The 20,044-nt window shown below is 38.7% G+C and overlaps 1 protein-coding gene across 1 annotated transcript in view; it reads left to right on the top strand.

Annotated features, from left to right (window-relative positions):
- Nucleotides 1–19,547, top strand: part of LOC131677238 (elongation of very long chain fatty acids protein AAEL008004) — a 163,670-nt gene extending 144,123 nt beyond the window's left edge. The window contains exon 8 of the mRNA XM_058956959.1: nt 8,039–19,547. Coding sequence (XP_058812942.1) covers nt 8,039–8,248 — 210 coding nt within the window. The 3' untranslated portion in view covers nt 8,249–19,547. The remainder of the gene's footprint in view (nt 1–8,038) is intronic.
- Nucleotides 19,548–20,044: the final 497 nt, after the last annotated feature.

Raw genomic sequence — 20,044 nt, forward strand, 5'->3', positions numbered from 1 at the left:
AAGGTCAGACAACGAATCGATGGGATCGTTGCTTGTGGGAGTATTGTGAATGATGTTCATCGTGGGCGCATAATCTGGACAAATTTTCCTTGCAAAATTAAAAATCCATCTATCACGACGAGGACAAAGCCCCATGTTTGAGAAGGGAACACTGCCATGACGACGAGGAGAAGGACAGAGTAGTTTATACCCCTTTCCACTGCACACTGTCATGCTGTAGATTCCCAGTGGTTGCTGCTGATAATGTTCTAAAACACTATTTAACAACAACTGGATTTTTGTAATCTTGAAACTTCATTTTTTACGAAAGTATGTACAAGGTTATCTTAAATCGTACGTATTAGGGACCATCCATAAATCCATTTTTTGAGAGATTTTTAACACCCCTCTCCCCCATCGTAGCATTTCGTCACAAACTTCGAAATACCCCCCTGGTAATTACGTAGCTTGACGGTAACTCTACCTCTCCTTGTCCCCGCAAAATTTAAAATAAAAATAAAAAACGATGATAGTTATTCCCCTTTAAAAAAGCTACGTAGCATGACAAGACCTCCTACCCCCCTGTTGTCACACATCATCACAAAATATAAAACTCCCCCCTCCCCCATATAATGCTACGTCATTTATGGATGGTCCCTTACCCATGCGATTCTTATATCGTCGCGGGAAAATTTGTCCCAATAGTGGCATTTAATGCATTTCGAACTAGGAGCGTTTAGACTTTAAAGATCGTTTTATTTAGTTCTCACGGCGGAAAAAAACGAGAACTCATGTAGGGTTTCACCGCAATGCATATTGCTCAGTTATTTTTATTGCATTGCATCATCACACATTTGTCACTTTGTGCCTTATTGGAATTGTATGAGGTTGTATATGACATAGTTGCTTACAATGAAGACAATTCATGACGCGTTGAGCAAAAAACGAATAGGGAGAGGAATCTTATCGATAATGACATAGTAGGGTAACGCAGACCCAGAGAAAGTCACTCGAAACGAATCTGACAGGCGATAAAATTTTTGCGGCCTTCGAATGATATTGAATATATTTGCCTGTAATCATGCATTTTAACATTTTTAAGTATAATATCTTTGAAACGACCAACTGCATACTCAATTAAGTCATAGACAGTCAAACTCGATTTAATGATGACCCCATCGAGTTCAACGTCCCTTGATGGTATATATACTCTATATTCACGCGTAAATTGCTCACAGGCTTGTTGGCTTGTCTACCAACGACAATGCAAATTTTATTATTAACTTTAACTATCTTTTCTATATCTAAGAATCGCAAAGAAATTTGAATAATATTTAGCGCTTTCAACTTACGCCTAATAAATAGAATCCATGGTCCAGTTGAAGAATCCACACATTTTAGTTCTGATAAAATAGCAGCAGAAAGTGAAGGGAAGGTCCTTTAAACGATCCTCCGTCTCGTCATCCATGTAGTCCAATACTAGAAACAACTATTATGCTTCCTACAAAATATATAATATCTACTTGTTATCTGCTGTCTCTGTCATTTTACTGTAATGAACGCCAACCCCGCCAGAAGTCAGTTCATATGTGTTGTTGTAAACTCGGTGTCAGTTATTTAACGATGTGAAATCCTTCGTTGTCACCTGTTGTGTTAGTTCTGCGGTAGCCAAATAGGTCTACCTGGGACACTTCAAGTCACTTCTCGTCGATTGGTGCAACATTACAAGCGCTATCACTGTCGATTTCCACCACCGCGGTAGATAATTATCTACCCGAGGCTTGCTGTCGAAACACCACCGGTCGAGGATACCGTCGACCACGGCTACGACGTGTCAACTGTCGAGCCACAATGAATGAGTCGGTCTGTCTTTCCTGCTTCTCCAACGCGAATAGTGCCTCGTAATATGTCCTTTCTCTTTAAGCTAGAGGCAAAATCGTCTCATCTGGTAGCAGAACACTAGAATGATAATATTAATACCTAATTAATCAGGCCTTTTACTTTAAGATTGAATTAAAAGTACGAAAACTTTAGGAGCTTAGATGAAAAGCCCTGGTTTTGGAACTCTTTAAACTAAGAGTGCCCGAGGTCAGGGCTCTCAACGATCACAATATGTATTCATTTACTTTGTCCATTAGTGGCATTTAGGAAATACCCGCGTCGACCACAACGTCTACAAAAAAGACATTTACAAGTTATAGTCTTGATTCGCTGGTTGGACACATTCAACTTTTAGCGCTTTGTTAGTTATACCATTGTCCAACTGAAATGTATCTGAATGTTAAAATCTCACCTAAAATTTACTTTCAGATTTCAACTGACAACAGATAGGTAGCCAGTTGCGATAGTTGTCCAACCAGCGAATCACTCGACTTTTGCGGTGCGTCCGCTTTAAAAATTCAACATGACCATTTTTATTGTCGCCTCACAGTACATATGTAGTCTACATTTGATTGACGAAATAAATAAATAAATAAATAAATAAATAAAAAACATATAATCACGCACGCGGTCTCAGGGGCGAACGTACAAACGCTCGTTTCCATGCGATCATACTGCTGCAACCGTCGGTTCTAGCAGCCTACGCCCGTGTCTTCAGTTCGTCCATTCCGAAAAAAAGCAAAGTTTAGGCGTTTAGGTTCATCCTGTCACAGGTGAATCAATCCGATAGAGCTTGCTGCTCGGATCGGATCTTGTTGAATGCGTTATCCGCTTCTGGTCTGTTAAATGGACGGTCATCGGAATAAAGAAACAAAACTGAATAGAATGAAGATTATCATACAATAAACGAATTGATGTGTTCTGCCACGAGGCATTTTCATGCATTGTAAATATTGTTTTCGTTCATTTCACAAACTGAAAAAATGGCGACTTGACGAACGAATTTTTTTGTAATTTCACATATTAAGTGTACGTTTGTTGAATGAAAGTTATCGTCAATGACGAAACTATTTTTCCTGAATGAAAAGAAATGATTTGTTCTTTTACTAATTGTTTGTATATAGTACGCAGTTGTTTGAAAAGGACGAATTTAGTTTTCGTACATTCACCATTAAACGATTTATTACCTTGTATATTTTATGAAAGTGCGTGCGGAACCTATTCGTTGCCGATTTACGAATATATTCTCTAAGTGTATAGTCTTATCTAACGGCTTGCGCTCGAATAGTTGGTTACGTTTACAGTCGAAAACCAGTACCGCAATCTGACAAACTCAAAAGGTTGGTTGAATGCGATACCTAACGCCGTAATTTAGTCGAAATGACTTCAAAAAATTTCGAATCAACACACTCGATCAATATGCGGAATGGTACCCCAAAATCGTGATCTACACGAATATTCAAATAACCACACGGTTATAGTAACGAATTTATACACGCGAAGTTACATACGCGACACACAAACTGCACGCTGTCAAACACGTTAACATACAAATCCTCGAGCCCTTCGCGATAGTACAAAACTGATCACAAACGCGAACTCAAACGGTCGCATACGCGATCAAAGAAACACACTCGCACACAATCATACGAAAGATCAAACAGAAATATGCGAATACACCAAGGCGCCCAAGCAAATAAACGCTCCTACAAAGAGGCAGATACTCACACTTTGCAATAATATTCCACAGCCGACCCGGCGAAATACATTGCTCACATACGTTCCTTTGGAAATCCTAAAACCCACATCCTTGTCTCTAGTAAAAAGCTGCTAAAACATATATGAAATACTCGCATTTAGGGAAAAAAACTTGTTACTAGGAAAACGTTCCAGAAGATACTATATAAAAACAATTAGAATCAAATTTGAACATGACAACATTTGTTTTTTTTTGTGCTGATATGACTGAAGGACGACATTGGTAACCGATATTCGATCCTTCTCGCGAATTATGAATACTCCACCCTCCCATATGATTGAAGTTATCATTCCACTCAGACGAGACCATGCGTTTTCCCCATGCACGTTTAATGCTCAAATAAACAATAAACGAACATAGAAATACAGTCTCAGTTGGCATCACCAGGTGGATACGTGTTCCCTTACAGTTCCATCAAATTAACAAATATTTAAAATTACATTTGATAAAAGATGTGCAGTTTTGAAATTAATAAAATGAAGCCTACTACTTTGTTACAATAAAATTACTGGAAAATAGTTAAATAGCCAAAGTGGCTCATTTTCAAATAGATAACGGGATAAAACGACACAAAATTGCTAATAAAAAAGTAACCATTTTATGAAACGATCGAACTACCAACCGAAAGAACGAAAACAAAATTAAAACATTCAAAGTTTGAAGGAAATACGAAAAACGTTGGGACGATACAAATTATTATAAAACTTTGAATTTTTATTTTAGTTACATAAATATATAAGAAAAAGTGGTCTTGCTTTCGTAAATGTTTGGGAATAATATAAATGTTTGGTAGTCGTCATTGCTTTGATGACATGGCTTTTTGCTAGAAATTTGGTGACTTTAAAATTAAGGGTGCACTAAAAATATTTTTTGCTAAGAGACGAATCTTGGCTTAAAGCTGGACACCCCAAAAATTGAAACATAAAAAATGTGGATACATTATAATGCACAATACTTTTAGTCAATTCACTTCACCCAAAGTTCTATAAAAATTCGCAAGAAAGTGTTTTTTTCTTGCTGAACCCTTACCCCCACCCCCTTAAAAACATTTTCAATAATCCTAAATTCAACCGTACTACGCAGAATAGAGTGGAGTCAAGCTGGTCAGCTTTCTTTGGCGAGCTCGCGCGTAGGTATTTTTGCACTGATTTAGACATACAAGCATTCGTTGGAAAGGTTGTAATAAATCGTATTTATTAACGTAATTCAGGTAAGAAATTTTGTGTAAATGATGTGAAAAATCGTGAAACCATGTAAGTTGTGTCTGGTTTTGTACATGCTAATGACTTCTTCGGTGCCCTCGTCGTCGCCAGGGTGTGGAATTGAAGTTGTGCATTCCGGCTCACGGTGTTGCTTAGCTGCGCGACGACTATGCTTGCGCTTCATAGCAGTTTTTTGGATTCTTTTTTTCTTCTCCTGTTAAATAATTCTTTTTTCATCTGTTTCTACCGTTTTGCTGCCTCTCCTTTGTTTTTTTTCTGCGGCAAATTTTTATTCAAGATTGGGAACTTTTGGTTTTTTTGAGCTGTAGCTGCTTGCTCAGGTCGTAAAGACTTCACCATCACTGAATCAGTGTGAACCGCAGCTTTACGTCGCTTTCGGCCTCGATTCAATGGTTTGCGCAGTGAAGTTTTGGGAAATGACTGAAAGTCTTCAATTGAAATTAATAGCTTGACCAATAGTGCCCCAAACGGCTGACCTATCGTGCGTATGTTTCATATTGATGCCCGTATTTTGTTTAAAAAAAGAAATATCAAAAAACCAACATTTTTTACATTGATTAGATGTGCTGTACTAAGGACAAAAGATGGGTTTTCGCAGAACAACACACGAAAAATTAAACGATGCCGTTACTATTATGGCCGATCGACGGTAACAGCCGGAATGACAGTAATTAACGATATTCTCTATCGTCCCAGTCAAAAAGGGCAAGTTGCTGGCTAACGGGGGGCTATTTGCCAACTCGGATGCGCTAATTGCCCTTCAATTTGCCAGCAAATTGCTGGCAATTAGGGGGCTATTTCAAATGAAACATTTAGGCGATTTGCCGCCGTCATTTTTTGCCGCCCAACCCGCCCTTAAATCGCCCACGGAACACGCCATTTAATCGCCCTTAATTGCCTAATATGAAAATTAAAAATAATACTTATTTTCGGATTCATTATCTACTCACATATACTTACCAGTATAGTAGGTAATCACCACCAACTTATAGGAAGAATCGAAGGTGAAATTGGTATTGCTCACCAAAACTTATCACAATCTGACGTTTATTAAGACTTTAGGTCAAAGATCTTGTTCTACTATACTTACACACGATCCCACAATTTTCTGCATTCGTTCGCTAGTGCACTAGACAAACAAAATACAAGTGAGAACACACCAATTGTTCAAAAAACAATTTTAAGCTTAAGTCAAACATGAACCGCCATGTTTGAAAAACGCGAAAAACAACCAAGTCCATTGCAGCCGCCAGAAAATTTGTCTAAGTATTGAAATTGCCTTCAAATCGCATTCGCAAATTGCATTTATTCCTAGGAGCAATTAGCACAGGCGAGTTGAGTCAAACGTCAAACTTTTTAAATCGCCTGACCATGTTCGTCCGCATTTTTTTGACAGGGGTGTATCTAATTCACACAACATGAGCGACCTCTGCAATAACATAGCTAAGATAATGCCCTATACCACCCAGTCAAAAAAGGGCTAGTTACTGGCTAACGGGGGGCTATTTGCCAACTCGGATGCGCAAATTGCCCTTCAATTTGCCAGCAAATTGCTGGCAATTTGGGGGCTATTTCAAATGCAACATTTGGGCGATTCGCCGCCGTCATTTTTCGGCCGCCCTACTCGCCTTTAAATCGCCCACGGAACGCGTTTTTTAATCGCTTTTAGTTGCCTTATAAATTAATACAAATAAATACTTATTTTCGGATTCATTATCTACTCACAAACACCACCAAACTATAGGAAGATTTAATGGTGAATATGATATTGCACACCAAAACTTACCACAATCTGAAGTTCATTAGGAATTTAGATCAAAGATCTTGTTCTACTATACTTACACATGATTCCACAATTTCCCACATTCGTTGGCTTAATGAAGTGCACGAAACAAACAAAATTCATGCGAGAACATGCCAATTGTTAAAAAACAATTTTATGCTTAAGCCAAACATGAACCGCCATGTTTGAAAAACGCGAAAAACAACCAAGTCCATTTCAGCCGCCAGAAAATTTGTCTAAGTATTGAAATTACCTTTAAATGGCATTCGCAAATTGCATTTGTTCCTGGGGGCAATTAGCACAGGCGAGTTAAGTCAAACGTCAAACTTTTTAAATCGCCTGACCATGTTCGTCCGCATTTTTTTTGACAGGGCACCCCCACACTTATTTGATCCAATCCTACTCTACTACGATCATAATATCGAAATTCACATCGAAATATTTGGCTATAGCTGTCTACAGCTGCGTAAAGCGAAGTCAAATTTTCGCCATAACAGACACCAGCTTTATTCGTCCGTTCGCTTCAGATAGGACGCCGTTGTGAGCCACTCCCAGAAAAGTAAAAATTGACGTTCGTGGCGTAAATATGACCTTAGGGAACCGAGCTTAGTAAGTGATTCGGCTGAAGAAAAAAAAAGTCGCCTGACAAACAACAGGCAGTAAGAGCAGCCAAATGGTCGTCATGAAGGTCACTTTGCTATCAAATCCGATTATTTGTGTTTAGGCGAATTATAATCTGATTTGAGTGGAAATTTCCCGATTGCTTAAACAGCACATTTAATAAACAATCACTTCCGCAATTGGTCGGGTAGAACACGCACATCAGTCCCAAAGTCGACAGTAAAATCCTCGGAACATCAGGCTGACCGCGTATGAATTGCTCTTTTGTGACGGATTAGCAATGTAAATTTTCTGCTAGCAATCAACTCGCTGATCACTCAATCGAATCAATAAGCCTTTTAGTTGGGAAGTTGGTATCGGACCCACACGCACACACATGCGTGCTTACGACAGTAGACTCCAACGGTGCATGGCTGGGAAGGAAGCGCTTCCCAGATTTTCGAATGTTGGGCAACATCAGAAATGCTGACTTTCAAAACAACTAGCACAAACAATTAAACAGTTGCTGCTGCAGTTCGCTACTACCAAGTCAAACCACTTCATTAATTCGACGATGCCGTTCAAGTTCGAGGATTTTTTGCTGATCCAATGTATAAACCAGTACCAACCTACCTACCTAGTTCTCAGGCGCTGCTGTATTCTACGCAGTTGCTGCTGCAGTTGGTAATTAGTAGCTTGTTGGTAATTGATGCCACCACCAACTCAGCTGTGCTCAGCCGGCACTAATCGATTCTATCATAAATTCTAAACTTCCAACCCAAAATTGACCTTCAATCTTTCCCCTCATTTCAGCCGATCCTGGACGACAACGAGCTGCTGCACCAGCGCAAGCTAGCTGCCAACGGGGGGATCTACATGAACGGATCCGGTCCAAAAGCGGCGTACACCAATGGTAATTCGAATGGTTTCGTCGAGGATTCCACCCGGGATGTGAATGCGAATACGAACAACGCTGTTGGTGGTGATGCGAATGCGTTCCTACGGGTACGGAAGAACCAATAACCCCAGCCAGCCCGGGGATGACGACGGAGGACCAATTTACAGCATGCCATTCGGGCACCGTAGAAAAAAAAACAGAAGCAGCAGAGTAGGGGGGACAGACAAATGGGCAAAACCACCACCACCGCTGCCGCCGCTTTCACGTTTGTGTGGGAGTGTGAAATGATGTTTAATCGTTTACTAGCTTGATAGAAAAGCCCGTATCAATGTTCAACCATTCGTTTTTTCTTTCTTCTTCATTCGGAGGAACCTCATCTTTCGGTGCAGCACGTCGTCTGGTTGGAGATTGAAGGGGGTTTGGGGTGAGGTGAGGGTGCCTGGGTGAAGCTGCGCAGCGTTGGTTTTAGCGGAAAGTTACGTCTAATGTCTAATTAGTGGAAGTAATACTAGATAAGCGATGTAAAGTGAGTGCAAATAGGGTGGGTGAATGCGTGAGAACTGAGTGCGGAAAGTAGGCGCGTTATTAGTGCGCGAACGGTTTAGGATATTACATTTATATATATATTTAGGATAGTAACAGTTTTTTGTTTGTCTGTAAGAGCTTCGATAAGGCGTGTGAAACGCGCCATGAACAAAGGTTAGGACGAGATTTGGACGACTGGGTTCTTTTTCCTCTGGCACGAAAAACACAAATTTAAGGATCGTTTCATGTTTGGGGCAACGCTGTTTGACCTCTTGTTCCTGATCGAATAGTGGTCGCAAGCGTTTTTTTTTTGGAAGACTTGTGGCAGATGAAAGTGTAGGGGTGTACCGCATGTGGCATAGTGAACGTTTGGTTGTAATCGGTTTGGCGTAATGCTTATTGAGAAGCAGGGACATTTTGCACAATGGTTCTTCATTAGAAACAAGGACATATGACTTAATAGACATTTGGCGTAACGTTCCTTTGTGTAATAAATGTTTCGAGCAATTGCAATTTATTTGAAAAGGATAATTAGTTCGACAAATTTCTCTCGCTTTTTTAGCGAAAATTAATCGACCCTTATTTCTTTCATGTTATGATAACTATTGAAGTTATAAAATTGAACATTTTTCAATCACTAATAACTCGTACACTATTCGAGGTAATCCCCGAGAATAACCTGGGTAGATACCTCCTTCATAGCAGATGTCCGATCTGTATCGCTTTTCGTGGCGATTAATTGTAGAGGAGAGAAAGGTTCGTTTCTGCTTATCTTCGGTAACAATTGAGGTTTTATGGCACTCTTGAGGCACTTCTTAAAACTTAGAACGCACTGGTAGTGTGCTATAAAACCAAAATTGTTACTTGGGATCTTACACAGCGAGAGTGGCCCGGTGTCACTGGGTTCATTATGGTAGCAAGTGGATTTTAGCTTCCTTTTTCTGAACAAGTCCCTGCACTGAAAGAATAAATTCGTAAATAGAACGAAAACGTTTACAAAATGCACGAATCGGTTCATCGTTTTCGGCAACCAAGCTTTTTCGTGCATTGTAAATAGTTGGTTTCTTCGTTCCACGTCTTAAAAACATGGGGACTTGATGAATGAAAATTTTCGTAAATTTAAATATTTAGTGTACGTTGCACGAAATTTATCGTCGGAAACAAAACTATTTTTCGTGAAGGAAACGATAAAATGTGTTATTTTACTAAATGTTTTACCTAAAAAAGCAAATAGTTAGAATGATCGCCCGGAAGCGCGAAATCGTTTCACCCTTAATTTTCCCATAACTAAAGTTTGCAGTTGAGCAGATTTAGCATCAAAAGGCTGAAAATCAAAAGGCAGAAATAAATAAGGCGAAATTTTCAAAAGGCGAAAATTCAAAAGGCCTAATGCTAAAAAGGTCGAAAAATCAAATTGCCGAAAACTCAAAAGGCGAAAACTCAAAAGGCGAAAACTCAAAAAGCCGAAACTCGTAAGGAAAACTTTTTATAGCCGATTATTTCACATTGTGCTATTGTTGATTGATTGATTGATTGGAGAAGACATCATTTGAGATTAATACAATCAGCCCCAAATTCTAATAAAATTAATTTCAAAAGACAAAATGTCGAAGAGGTAATATTCAAACGTACACCCACATTTTGAATGGATAAAAATATCAAATGAGCTTCAAGAATAATTAAAAATATGTCAAATAATCAATTGCTAAAATTACTGTACCGCAATTTCTCTTGTTACCAACTTAGCGCTCAAGTTTTCAGAAGTCGAAAATCGCATTAATTCGGCCCTATTCTGCGCGGCGTGTGACGTGAGACGACTAATCGCACCTCACTATAAGTGACTTTTCATTTAAAAAAAAATTCTCAACACGTTTCTCGCTATATCTCAGTAACCAAGCAGAATGTCAAAATTCTGACAACGCCACTTTGTAGAGATTTTTAGACAAGTAATGTGGCATATCTAACTCAGTTTACCCCAAAATGGCGTTTGTCATAAAATAGCACAACAGCGACGATCTATCTTCTTCTATATATAACCGATTGCTGTAAAAATTTGTACATAGTAGACATTTGTTGTGGAGCGTGTTTGTGTGCTATTGGTTGAGGATTATCTGCCCGCCAGAAGGCGCTTTGGAACAAATTGTGTTTTCCTCCTATTTCGTTGAAAGTCGCAGCAACGCGCGATGGGTATTAGCTAGTATTTCTATAGAACTATCAGTGATAAAAGAAGGCAATATCTCATATATAACTTTTTAATTTTTTTTCTTGTTTTATTAACGACTTAGAGTGAGTCAATCTTTTTCCTTTTTGCCTTTCTCATATAAAGAAAGGCTATGCAATCACTGTAAAAATCGACTTTTTAACCGAGGCCCGGAGGGCCGAGTGTCATACACCATTCGATTCAGTTCGTCGAGATCGGCAAATGTCTGTGTGTGTGTATGTATGTATGTGTGTGTGTATGTGTGTGTGTATGTGTGTGTGTCATTTAAACTCACACAATTTTCTCAGAGATGGCTAAGCCGATTTTCGCAAACTTAGTTTCATCTGAAAGGTATAACGCTCCCATAAGCTGCTATTGAATTGTTAGTTGATCCAACTTCCGGTTCCGGAGTTACGGGTTGAAGAGTGCGGTCACACAGCAAATTCCCATATAAACTGGTACCACCATGATGTTCAAACGATGTAAAACATATTAAAATTGATGTAACATTACTCTAGTTTGCGGGTCTGGATCACTAATGATCAATCAAAGCAGCTTTGACCACATTGGCCACCTATGACGGTTCATGACGCCCCCGGGGAACCCGCCAAGTTCCTAAGCTAATATCACACCCATTCCCCAACGAATTCTCTACCGATTTTTACAAACTTGATTTCAAATGAAAGATACAGTAATACAAATGACTGCTGCTGAATTTCATTCGGTTCTGACTTTTGCTTCCGGAGTTACAGGGGTGTTAGTAAGAAGCCGTGTGGTGTCCGGCGGGCTGAAATCTTTTTGCACTATTTCAACCAAGAATAGAACCTCTGGGAACTGCTCCCATGTCGTAAGAGGCGACTAACAACATGCTAGGAGTTCCTAGGCCGACGTTTTGCTCCGTACCGAAGACTTAATCTGGACGGACCTTAAGGTTTTCCATATTACCCTCTTTCCAGTCTGTATTTAGTGAATCACTGACATATACTCACCTTTTCTGATTCGCCTTTCTTGATTGGGTACCAACGTTTTAAGTTTCTTCTGGCGGTTGTATATTAGCCGTAAATGACGAAATCTAATTCTACACTAAGTAACAGAATATATTAATATACCGGCACTTCCACGCCAAGGTTTAACTTCCAAAGCTTTGGTTTAAAAACCGTTTTTAAAAAATGGAAACTTTCATGTAGGAAATTTATTGAATTGGCCTAAGATGGAGCTGTCGAATTTCACAAAAAGCTTTTTATGTTGCAAGTGATCTGTAGTTGTGTTAAATTAGGTATTTTTCTATTATATTTGGAACCGTCTACTGACAAATCTACATTTACGAATACCTCCAAAAGTGACTCCTTGAGGTCTCATGAAGGCCTGACACTAGCTTTATGATACTTTTGCTTTTCTAAACAGTAATAAAAATCTCAACATTCAAGAACTTCACTTTGTCAGAAAATGTAGGGCCATCGGAAGCTAAAACTTCGTAAAATCGCACTCCTGGTCCTTTTTTCAGTGCAGTACTCTACGTCACTCGTTCAAATTTGCACCGCTCTTATGGTAGTCGGTATTTGCTAGTATTACTGTTCTCCCATCCATTCTGGTAGTCAAACGGTGGGATAGCAAAATTCTTACAAGTTTCCTATCTCATGCCTCCACGCGAGTCTAAGTCTATTGATGACATTTGGTCCTTAGACCGCAGAATGAGAGGGTGCGAACAGAATGAGAGGGTGCGAACAGATCTAGTCGAGAAAACATTGCCGTAAAAATGAATAGTTGATCGGAAATTAGCCCCAATACGACTAATCTGACTAGTATCTATGAACACGGCTCAATACGTATTGAAAATTCGCCGCGTCTGTTTTTATGAACCTAATTTAAAGCTCCGTTATTGCTAACAAGCCCGTGCATCAGGTTAACAATCCTTTATATTTCCCTTCAGTGTTCGGTATTATCGCTCGTATACTTGTATTCCACAAACAATCCGATATGGAAAATAAGAAATACTTTCCTTGATTTATAACATCTCTCGCTATTTTTGCCTGTATAATGTGTTATCACTCGGTAGTTTTCAAGCCAATAAATATATCGTAGAGAAGAAGTAGCGAATTCTGTCCAAATACTGTTGCAATAAATAGTGATCCGGCCCATTACGCGGATAAGATTAGCTTTTCTAGGCAATACTCCCACGGTCGGCCGTGTGGAGTTCAAATTGCTTTTGTTTAGGGAACATAGTATACTCTCGGTAGCCGGCTGCCCAGAGTTTAAAAATAACCAAAAACTAAACAAGATCATCTCTTTTTCGAGTGATCGTGCACTCGAAGACTAACTAAACAACTACCTAATAAAACATGCTTTACAGGTCGCATCGTTTGCTTGGAGCGAATCCTAGACCTGATACCCTTCCAAACCACCAACTCCGCGACACCTATGGAAGAGTCTGATGAATCGTCGTCCTTCCGTTAAGTAGGTGGAGCATCAACACTTCCCATCTACCTTATCCTTTATCCTTCCCCGTGAACGATGGAGATGGGGGCGGCCGGCAATGATGGCTATCATGCTGTTGAGATTTTAATATGGGTCGGATTGGTATGAATTCCTACTTACCACTTCCTAAGCAACTCTTATTAGATAATCAGCAGTCAAACATGATGAAGTCAGTGTGCAATCCGCCAAAATCATCGTCACAACGCAACGCAACGCAACGGAGTTACAGGGGTGTTAGTAAGGATACACTGGAATTTCCCATATAAATCGGTACAATCGTAATACCTCAAAGGCTAAAAACTATTGAAATGGTCACCAAATTACTTCTACTCGCAGATCTAGATCACTGATTGCCAATCAAACATTCTTTGAATATATTGTCCACTATCGACGATTCCGGAAGTCCGGAATTTCGGGCATATTCCACAATTAAAGTCACATCGGTTCTTCGGTGATGACTGAACCGATTTTCTCAAACCAAGTCTCAAATGGACGGCAAAATATACAGTTGAGTATTGCGTCGCCGCCCCTCCCACCCACCTTGCCCGGACACCTCCCTCCTTCATCACTCCCCTCCCCTTGGACCACCCTCACGCCCGCATTTCCTTCATCCACCCCGTATACGTTTCAAACCTATTCCACCAACATTTCAAAATATAATCACATGAAGATAACATTGAACTCATGCTGATTAAGCTAATTAAATATTATTGTTTTGCCTTTCTCATATAGAAAGGTTATGCAATTGCTCCAAAAACTGACTTTAACCGAGGCCCGGAGGGCCGAGTCTCATATAACATTCGACTCAGTTCGCCGAGATCGCAAAATATCTGTGTGTATGTATGTGTGTATGTATGTCTGTATGTATGTATGTATGTATGTATGTATGTATGTATGTATGTATGTATGTATGTATGTATGTATGTATGTATGTATGTATGTATGTATGTATGTATGTATGTATGTGTGTGTATGTGCGGATTTGTTAATTTGAATTTCATTTTCAACCGACATCTTCCGGATAAAGAGTTGAGAGTATGGTTACTAAAAAAAATGGTTGATTTGTCCACATCGGTTTCTCGGAATTTTCTGAACCGATTTTGACAAACTTGATTTTAAATGAAAGGTCCATCAGCTGCTGTTGAATTTTGTGTGGATCCGAGTTCTGGTTCCTGAATTACAGGGTGATACGCACGATCACGCAGCAAATCCCGATTCTAACGAATTCTACGATAAATGTAAAAAGGTGATTTTTTTTCCAAAATGTAAACACAACTGCTGAATTTGTAGATCTAGGTCACCAACAGTCATTCAAAGTCTCTTTGGCCACACTGGCCACCATCGACGGATCCGGAAGCGTCCAAATTCAGAATAACGGTTATATTGGTTTCGCGAAAATGGCTGGACCGATATGATCAACTTAGTCTCAAATGAAAGGTGTTGCGTCCCCGGAAACTGATATTAAATTCCATCTTTATCCGACTTCCGGCTCCGGAGTTACGGATTGTGGATGATACCGCGATGAATGCAAAAAGGTGCTTTTATATATACTTACCAAGTGTAATAAGAATGAAAGAAATTTCCATAATGTTATATTGTACGAACCAGCTATTAAATAATAGTTTGGATAAATGAGAAAGGCACAATTGCACCACTAGGTGGATTGAAACAGGTTTTTATATTGTAAGTTTAGAAAAGCGTGGAGTAGGGTCATATGAGCAAGCTTAGAGTTCCGACAACATAAGTCATTAAAGTGACTTTACGCTTGTCCGCAGACTCAGGTGATTCGCATTTAATGCCAAAAGATCCTGACTCCTGCGTTGCAGAAGACAAAGAGTTAAGTAGCCGGAAAACTCTTAGCTTGCTCATATGACCCTTCTCCACGCTTTTCTAAACTTTCTTACTTCAAATCCTTGCTCTTCCTTGAGTACTATGGCTCCTAATACTCATATATAACGTTATTATTATGTGACGTTATTATATAGAATAGAAAAGATAAATATGATATTTTCATTTTACTCCTGCTGGCGTTTAGCAGACATTTCGCCTAACGATTTTTCGGCATAATGGTCATTTGAATTATTTTTACCTCCAGGGTAACAGTCATTTGGTATATTTCTAATGTCCGTCGTTTGTCGTAACGGACATTTGGCAGAACAATTTTCATCTCAAGGGTAACGGTCATTTAACATACTTTCTAATTTGCGTAAAATGAGGGTCATTTGGCATAACGAACTTTTGGTATAATTTTGAGAAGTTGTCACACTGAAAGTTATTTGACATATATTTTCATCTACAGGGAAAAAGAAATAACTGTGCGAGAGGCAAGACCATTTGGCATAATTTTAAACCGTGCTACTGCTGAGGGTAATTATGTTCAGGAAATTTTAATTTAGCATAATTGGTCGTTTGGCATATCTACATTTAGATTCTATAACATTATCCAGAAAGCCATCTCCTAGCAAATAAAATGCTGCAGCTTTTTCCCGGATTACCTTTTACAGATATTACCAATTCCCAGAAAACTTATCTCCAGAAAATACCAAAGCGCAGAAAACTCCCACAGAAAATTAAAATCCAGAAATATGCATCAATTTCAATTTTAATGCAATTCAAAAAACTCGAATAAACCGCTATATTTAAGTATACCGGGCAGACAAGAAGTTCACAACTTTTCTGGCATGATTTATTTGCGTGAACATTCAAAGAACTGCTCATGTTTGAAAGAAGGAATCAATTTCTATGTTTGAGTAAACCGGGAATACGCAAAAATCACATGTTAGCTTGCGGGGATCCGCTTACATCATTTCAGTTCCTTGAGTTAAGTAACTTCACCACATGACCTTACTTACTATTATTTTAAAATCCATCAACAAGTCCCGATCAAAATGAAATAACAAGATTATAGCAGAACACAATTTTTGTAACAGTAGTTAAAATAACAGAAATTTATAACAAGTTACAATGCGAGATATAGTTTTGAAATATTTTTGTTATGTGTTTCTGATCGGGGTGCTACACACAACACGGTTTCATTCTATTCTATCCCAGAAAGGGCAAGGAGGATGGGTACCACCTCCAATGATTGTGGCTAAATCGACTTTCCCGATTTCAAACATTCGCTGATCTTTTATCCAAAGGGAAGAACTAAAAATTAAATACCGCTTCTGGCACAAGATGATAATTGAATCAATTTTCAATGTCTATAAATATTTCTCAGACATCTGCTATAAGAATTTTTTGCGACTTTTCTACCTTTTCGCTCCAAAATTATAACTAGCTTCTCATTGGATTTTTTCTATTCAATTAAATTCAATTATTAGGAGTATGCGTATAGAGAACAAACGAAATTAGGCCTTGCAAAAAGTTTGCATTTTGTAATTTCGCCTTTTGATTTTTCAACCTTATAGAATCGGCCTTATGAAAATTCGGCCTTATGATTTTCAGCCTTATGGTCTCGACCCGAAATATTACTTCTGCCACATTCAACCCCTTTCCGAGAAGTACAACCAGGTTTAGTTTCAAACTTGAGTTGAGGTAAAACGGGATCTTCGATGGCCATTCAACAGGATGGTGGAATGACATTTCTGCAGAAAAGTACAAACAACTTAATCAAATGACACCTCTGCTCAAAAGAACTAAAAGTCAATGTACTTCCCCACTTGCCAGAGCCGTACTGCCCATGATCGCAAATCAGTCCCATAAAGATACGAAATCCCATAGAAAACGGGACAAATATGCGATCATGGGCAGCGTAGTGGCCTTCTGGCGCCCTTTGCGAAGTCTTGCCCCCTTTGGGCATTTGTCTGATTAATCTAACCGAAAAGTAATGCCCTCAATATGAAGCACCAAAACACTATAGTTCAGTGAAATTTACATATAAGTTTGATGAAAATTTGCCTTTAATATCATTCCAAGTCAGGTGTTTAAAGGTTATGGATGGAGCATTCTTTCGGAAGACTGCGAAATACATAAGTTAACGCTAGGTACTTAAAGGCGACGGACAAAGAAACGCTCCGCCAGACTGTAGATCGGTTTATTGAGCGAACGATTTATTAGAGAATTCAACACGCTTCTATCACACGACATTTCGAAGACTTTATTTGAATATTTCTTGAGCGTTTTTTCAAAACGTCATATCTGCAATGAGTTACTCTCTTTGTTTACTTTCTCTTCTGTTAATAATTCGGTCATTTTAACATTTATCCCTCAACTCTGCATAATATGCTAGTTAAAACCACCGTTTTTCGATCTGTACTGTAAAATAAGTGAAAAGTGTTATAGTGACGCCGTAAAAATCGAAAGAGAAAGTAAACAAAGAGCGTAACTCATTGCAGATATGACGTTTTGAAAAAACGCTCAAGATTTGTTCTTGCACCAACCGTTCGGTATATTTACTACCGATGCTTAAAAACTGGTAAATATACAGAAGTGAGCAGGGAACCCATGAAAAATTACCTTTCCCGATCCTGGGTACCACTTTTTGTTCCTCATACCACCCTGAGACAGGTTCAAATTTGGTCATCATTTACCTATTCATCGGATTAAGTATATATGGAAAAAAATCACAAAAAATATAGCGGACAATAATACAACAGATTAGGATTATCGCAGTTGTCGCTGTTCGTAACGATACTCGAGTGTCGAACTAGTGACAATCCGAATCATGTATTTTGTATGTTCTATATAGATGAAGAAATACCACGGTTTTCGATTTTCATCACCAGGCGGCATTTCTAACGTCCAATAAGTAATTCTGAAAGTCTTAACGGAAATTGTGCGCTTAAAAATTAAAAAACCAGAAAATGATTTGAACTGATCCAAACAGCTTAGCATGTAGTAGAACTAGTGTGTGACTGATGCGGAAAAGTGCCCTACATAATGCTAAACAAATCCCTTTTAAGTGAAAGTAGAAATTATAACTGGTTACGATAGATTGGCACATGACTGATAGGCAGAGGTAGAAGGTGCCCGTAGTAGTAGGGAAAGTTGATTCTTCCTTGTGATTAAAATGGATTTGTGCATTAGTGTGTTAGGCCCTTTGCCACTATCAGTCAGATATCATTGCATCAGAATGCGAACAACTTTTTTGGATCCAATCAAATTAACTTGCGTCCTGCATAAATGTATCGAGCTTGAATTTTCTTATAAGAATTTCAGACTTTCGCTTTCGGAATGGGTTAGGATGAGCAGATGTTTCCGGGACGAATGCATGACGCGCTCTAAAAACCTTTTACAGATGTACCTTTCCTGAATATTTAGAGACTTTTTGCAGATCTGAGATACCTAATTTGGCTCAAATTTCAAACAGTATCAGAGTATGGTATGTGGAATATTTATAACTGTGTAAAATAATTTCTGCTGTCTCGCGATCCTGGAGGCATGTTGGTAGACTTGAGTGATTCATAGTTATGCTGTCTAAGCTCGACTCCTACTAACAGAAAACAAAAGATTAGCCTGTAAGATTTTAAGTCTGTTTCTAGTGTGCCCTTAACTCACAAATGTGGTTTTAAAAAACTTTCTCCTCCATGGTAAAAAAATAGTTTTGACCTAAATTTTTACTGAAAACTAAAGGGAAAAATTTGCGTAGTGTAAAGTTCTCGAGTTTTTTTTTCTTACCATTTTTCACACAAATAGCTATTTTGAGAGACATTTTTCGGTTTAATTCCACTATATTATAAAAAGCTGCAATGTACTTTAAAATCTACCCTGCATTACCCAGATAAACTTGCATTTCAAAATACATATGCTCCTTGCTATAATAAATACGTATTTCAACTACGACTTGTACTTCATTGGTGTAGACTAGTATCAACACTGATTTTTAAATATAGTGGAATTTAATCGAATAACATCTCTCATAGACGTCAATAAACTTTATATGGCAAAAGTGCATAATGACAAACGTCCATTACATCAAATGTGAATTACATCAAACGTCCCTTAACCTAACAATTTTTTTTTCTATAAATATTACGCCAAACGCCGCGAAAGTCCATTATGCCATTACCGGGGGTACACCCAAGTGTTGTAGGTAGCTAGCAGGGAAAAAGGTTTATTTTTTAACTTTTAAGAGAGATTTACGCAATAAAAGCTACAAAGATTTCTCCGGATGCTGACACCCTTGTATTTATCTGTGGAAATGATTTTCATACAGCACCATGAATTGTTATTTTATATCTGAATAAATGTCACTTTCGGATTCGGCTTTCGAAGAGAACTCACTCGATTTTTATTTTAGTTGAAACTGAAATGTACCGATAGACGTTTTGCGTGGAAGAGATCTTTTTTCGCAAGGCAGCCTTTGCTGCTCGATTATGAGCCAGGTAAACTGTCGAAATATTTGCTGAACTTGATTTGAAGAAAGGTATACTTTACTGAGCTTGGACTCCAGCGACCTCGAATTTCGAACGTAGCCTTCACTCTGTCTTTGTTATGGCAAAACCGACTGCCCTCAAGCTGGAATCTTAGCCAGAAATGGTTTCATGAAGCAATTGAAAAGTAAGTGGTATGTACAATTTTAACAAATTTTATATTTTGATCAAAAACATCTCTGGTAGGTACCCGGCCTGCACGCAGTCATTCGAGTTACATGGGTGGACTTTATTCCGGAAAACGTGCAATTTGTGGTTAACGTTATCATCGTCTCATTCGGAGGAATTTAACAACTGAACTGAAAGTGGAAGAATCTGAAGGATAATACTGAAAACGGCCAGAACAA

This window comes from Topomyia yanbarensis, chromosome 1, assembly GCF_030247195.1.
Source record: "Topomyia yanbarensis strain Yona2022 chromosome 1, ASM3024719v1, whole genome shotgun sequence".
Classification (NCBI taxonomy): Eukaryota; Metazoa; Arthropoda; class Insecta; order Diptera; family Culicidae; genus Topomyia; species Topomyia yanbarensis.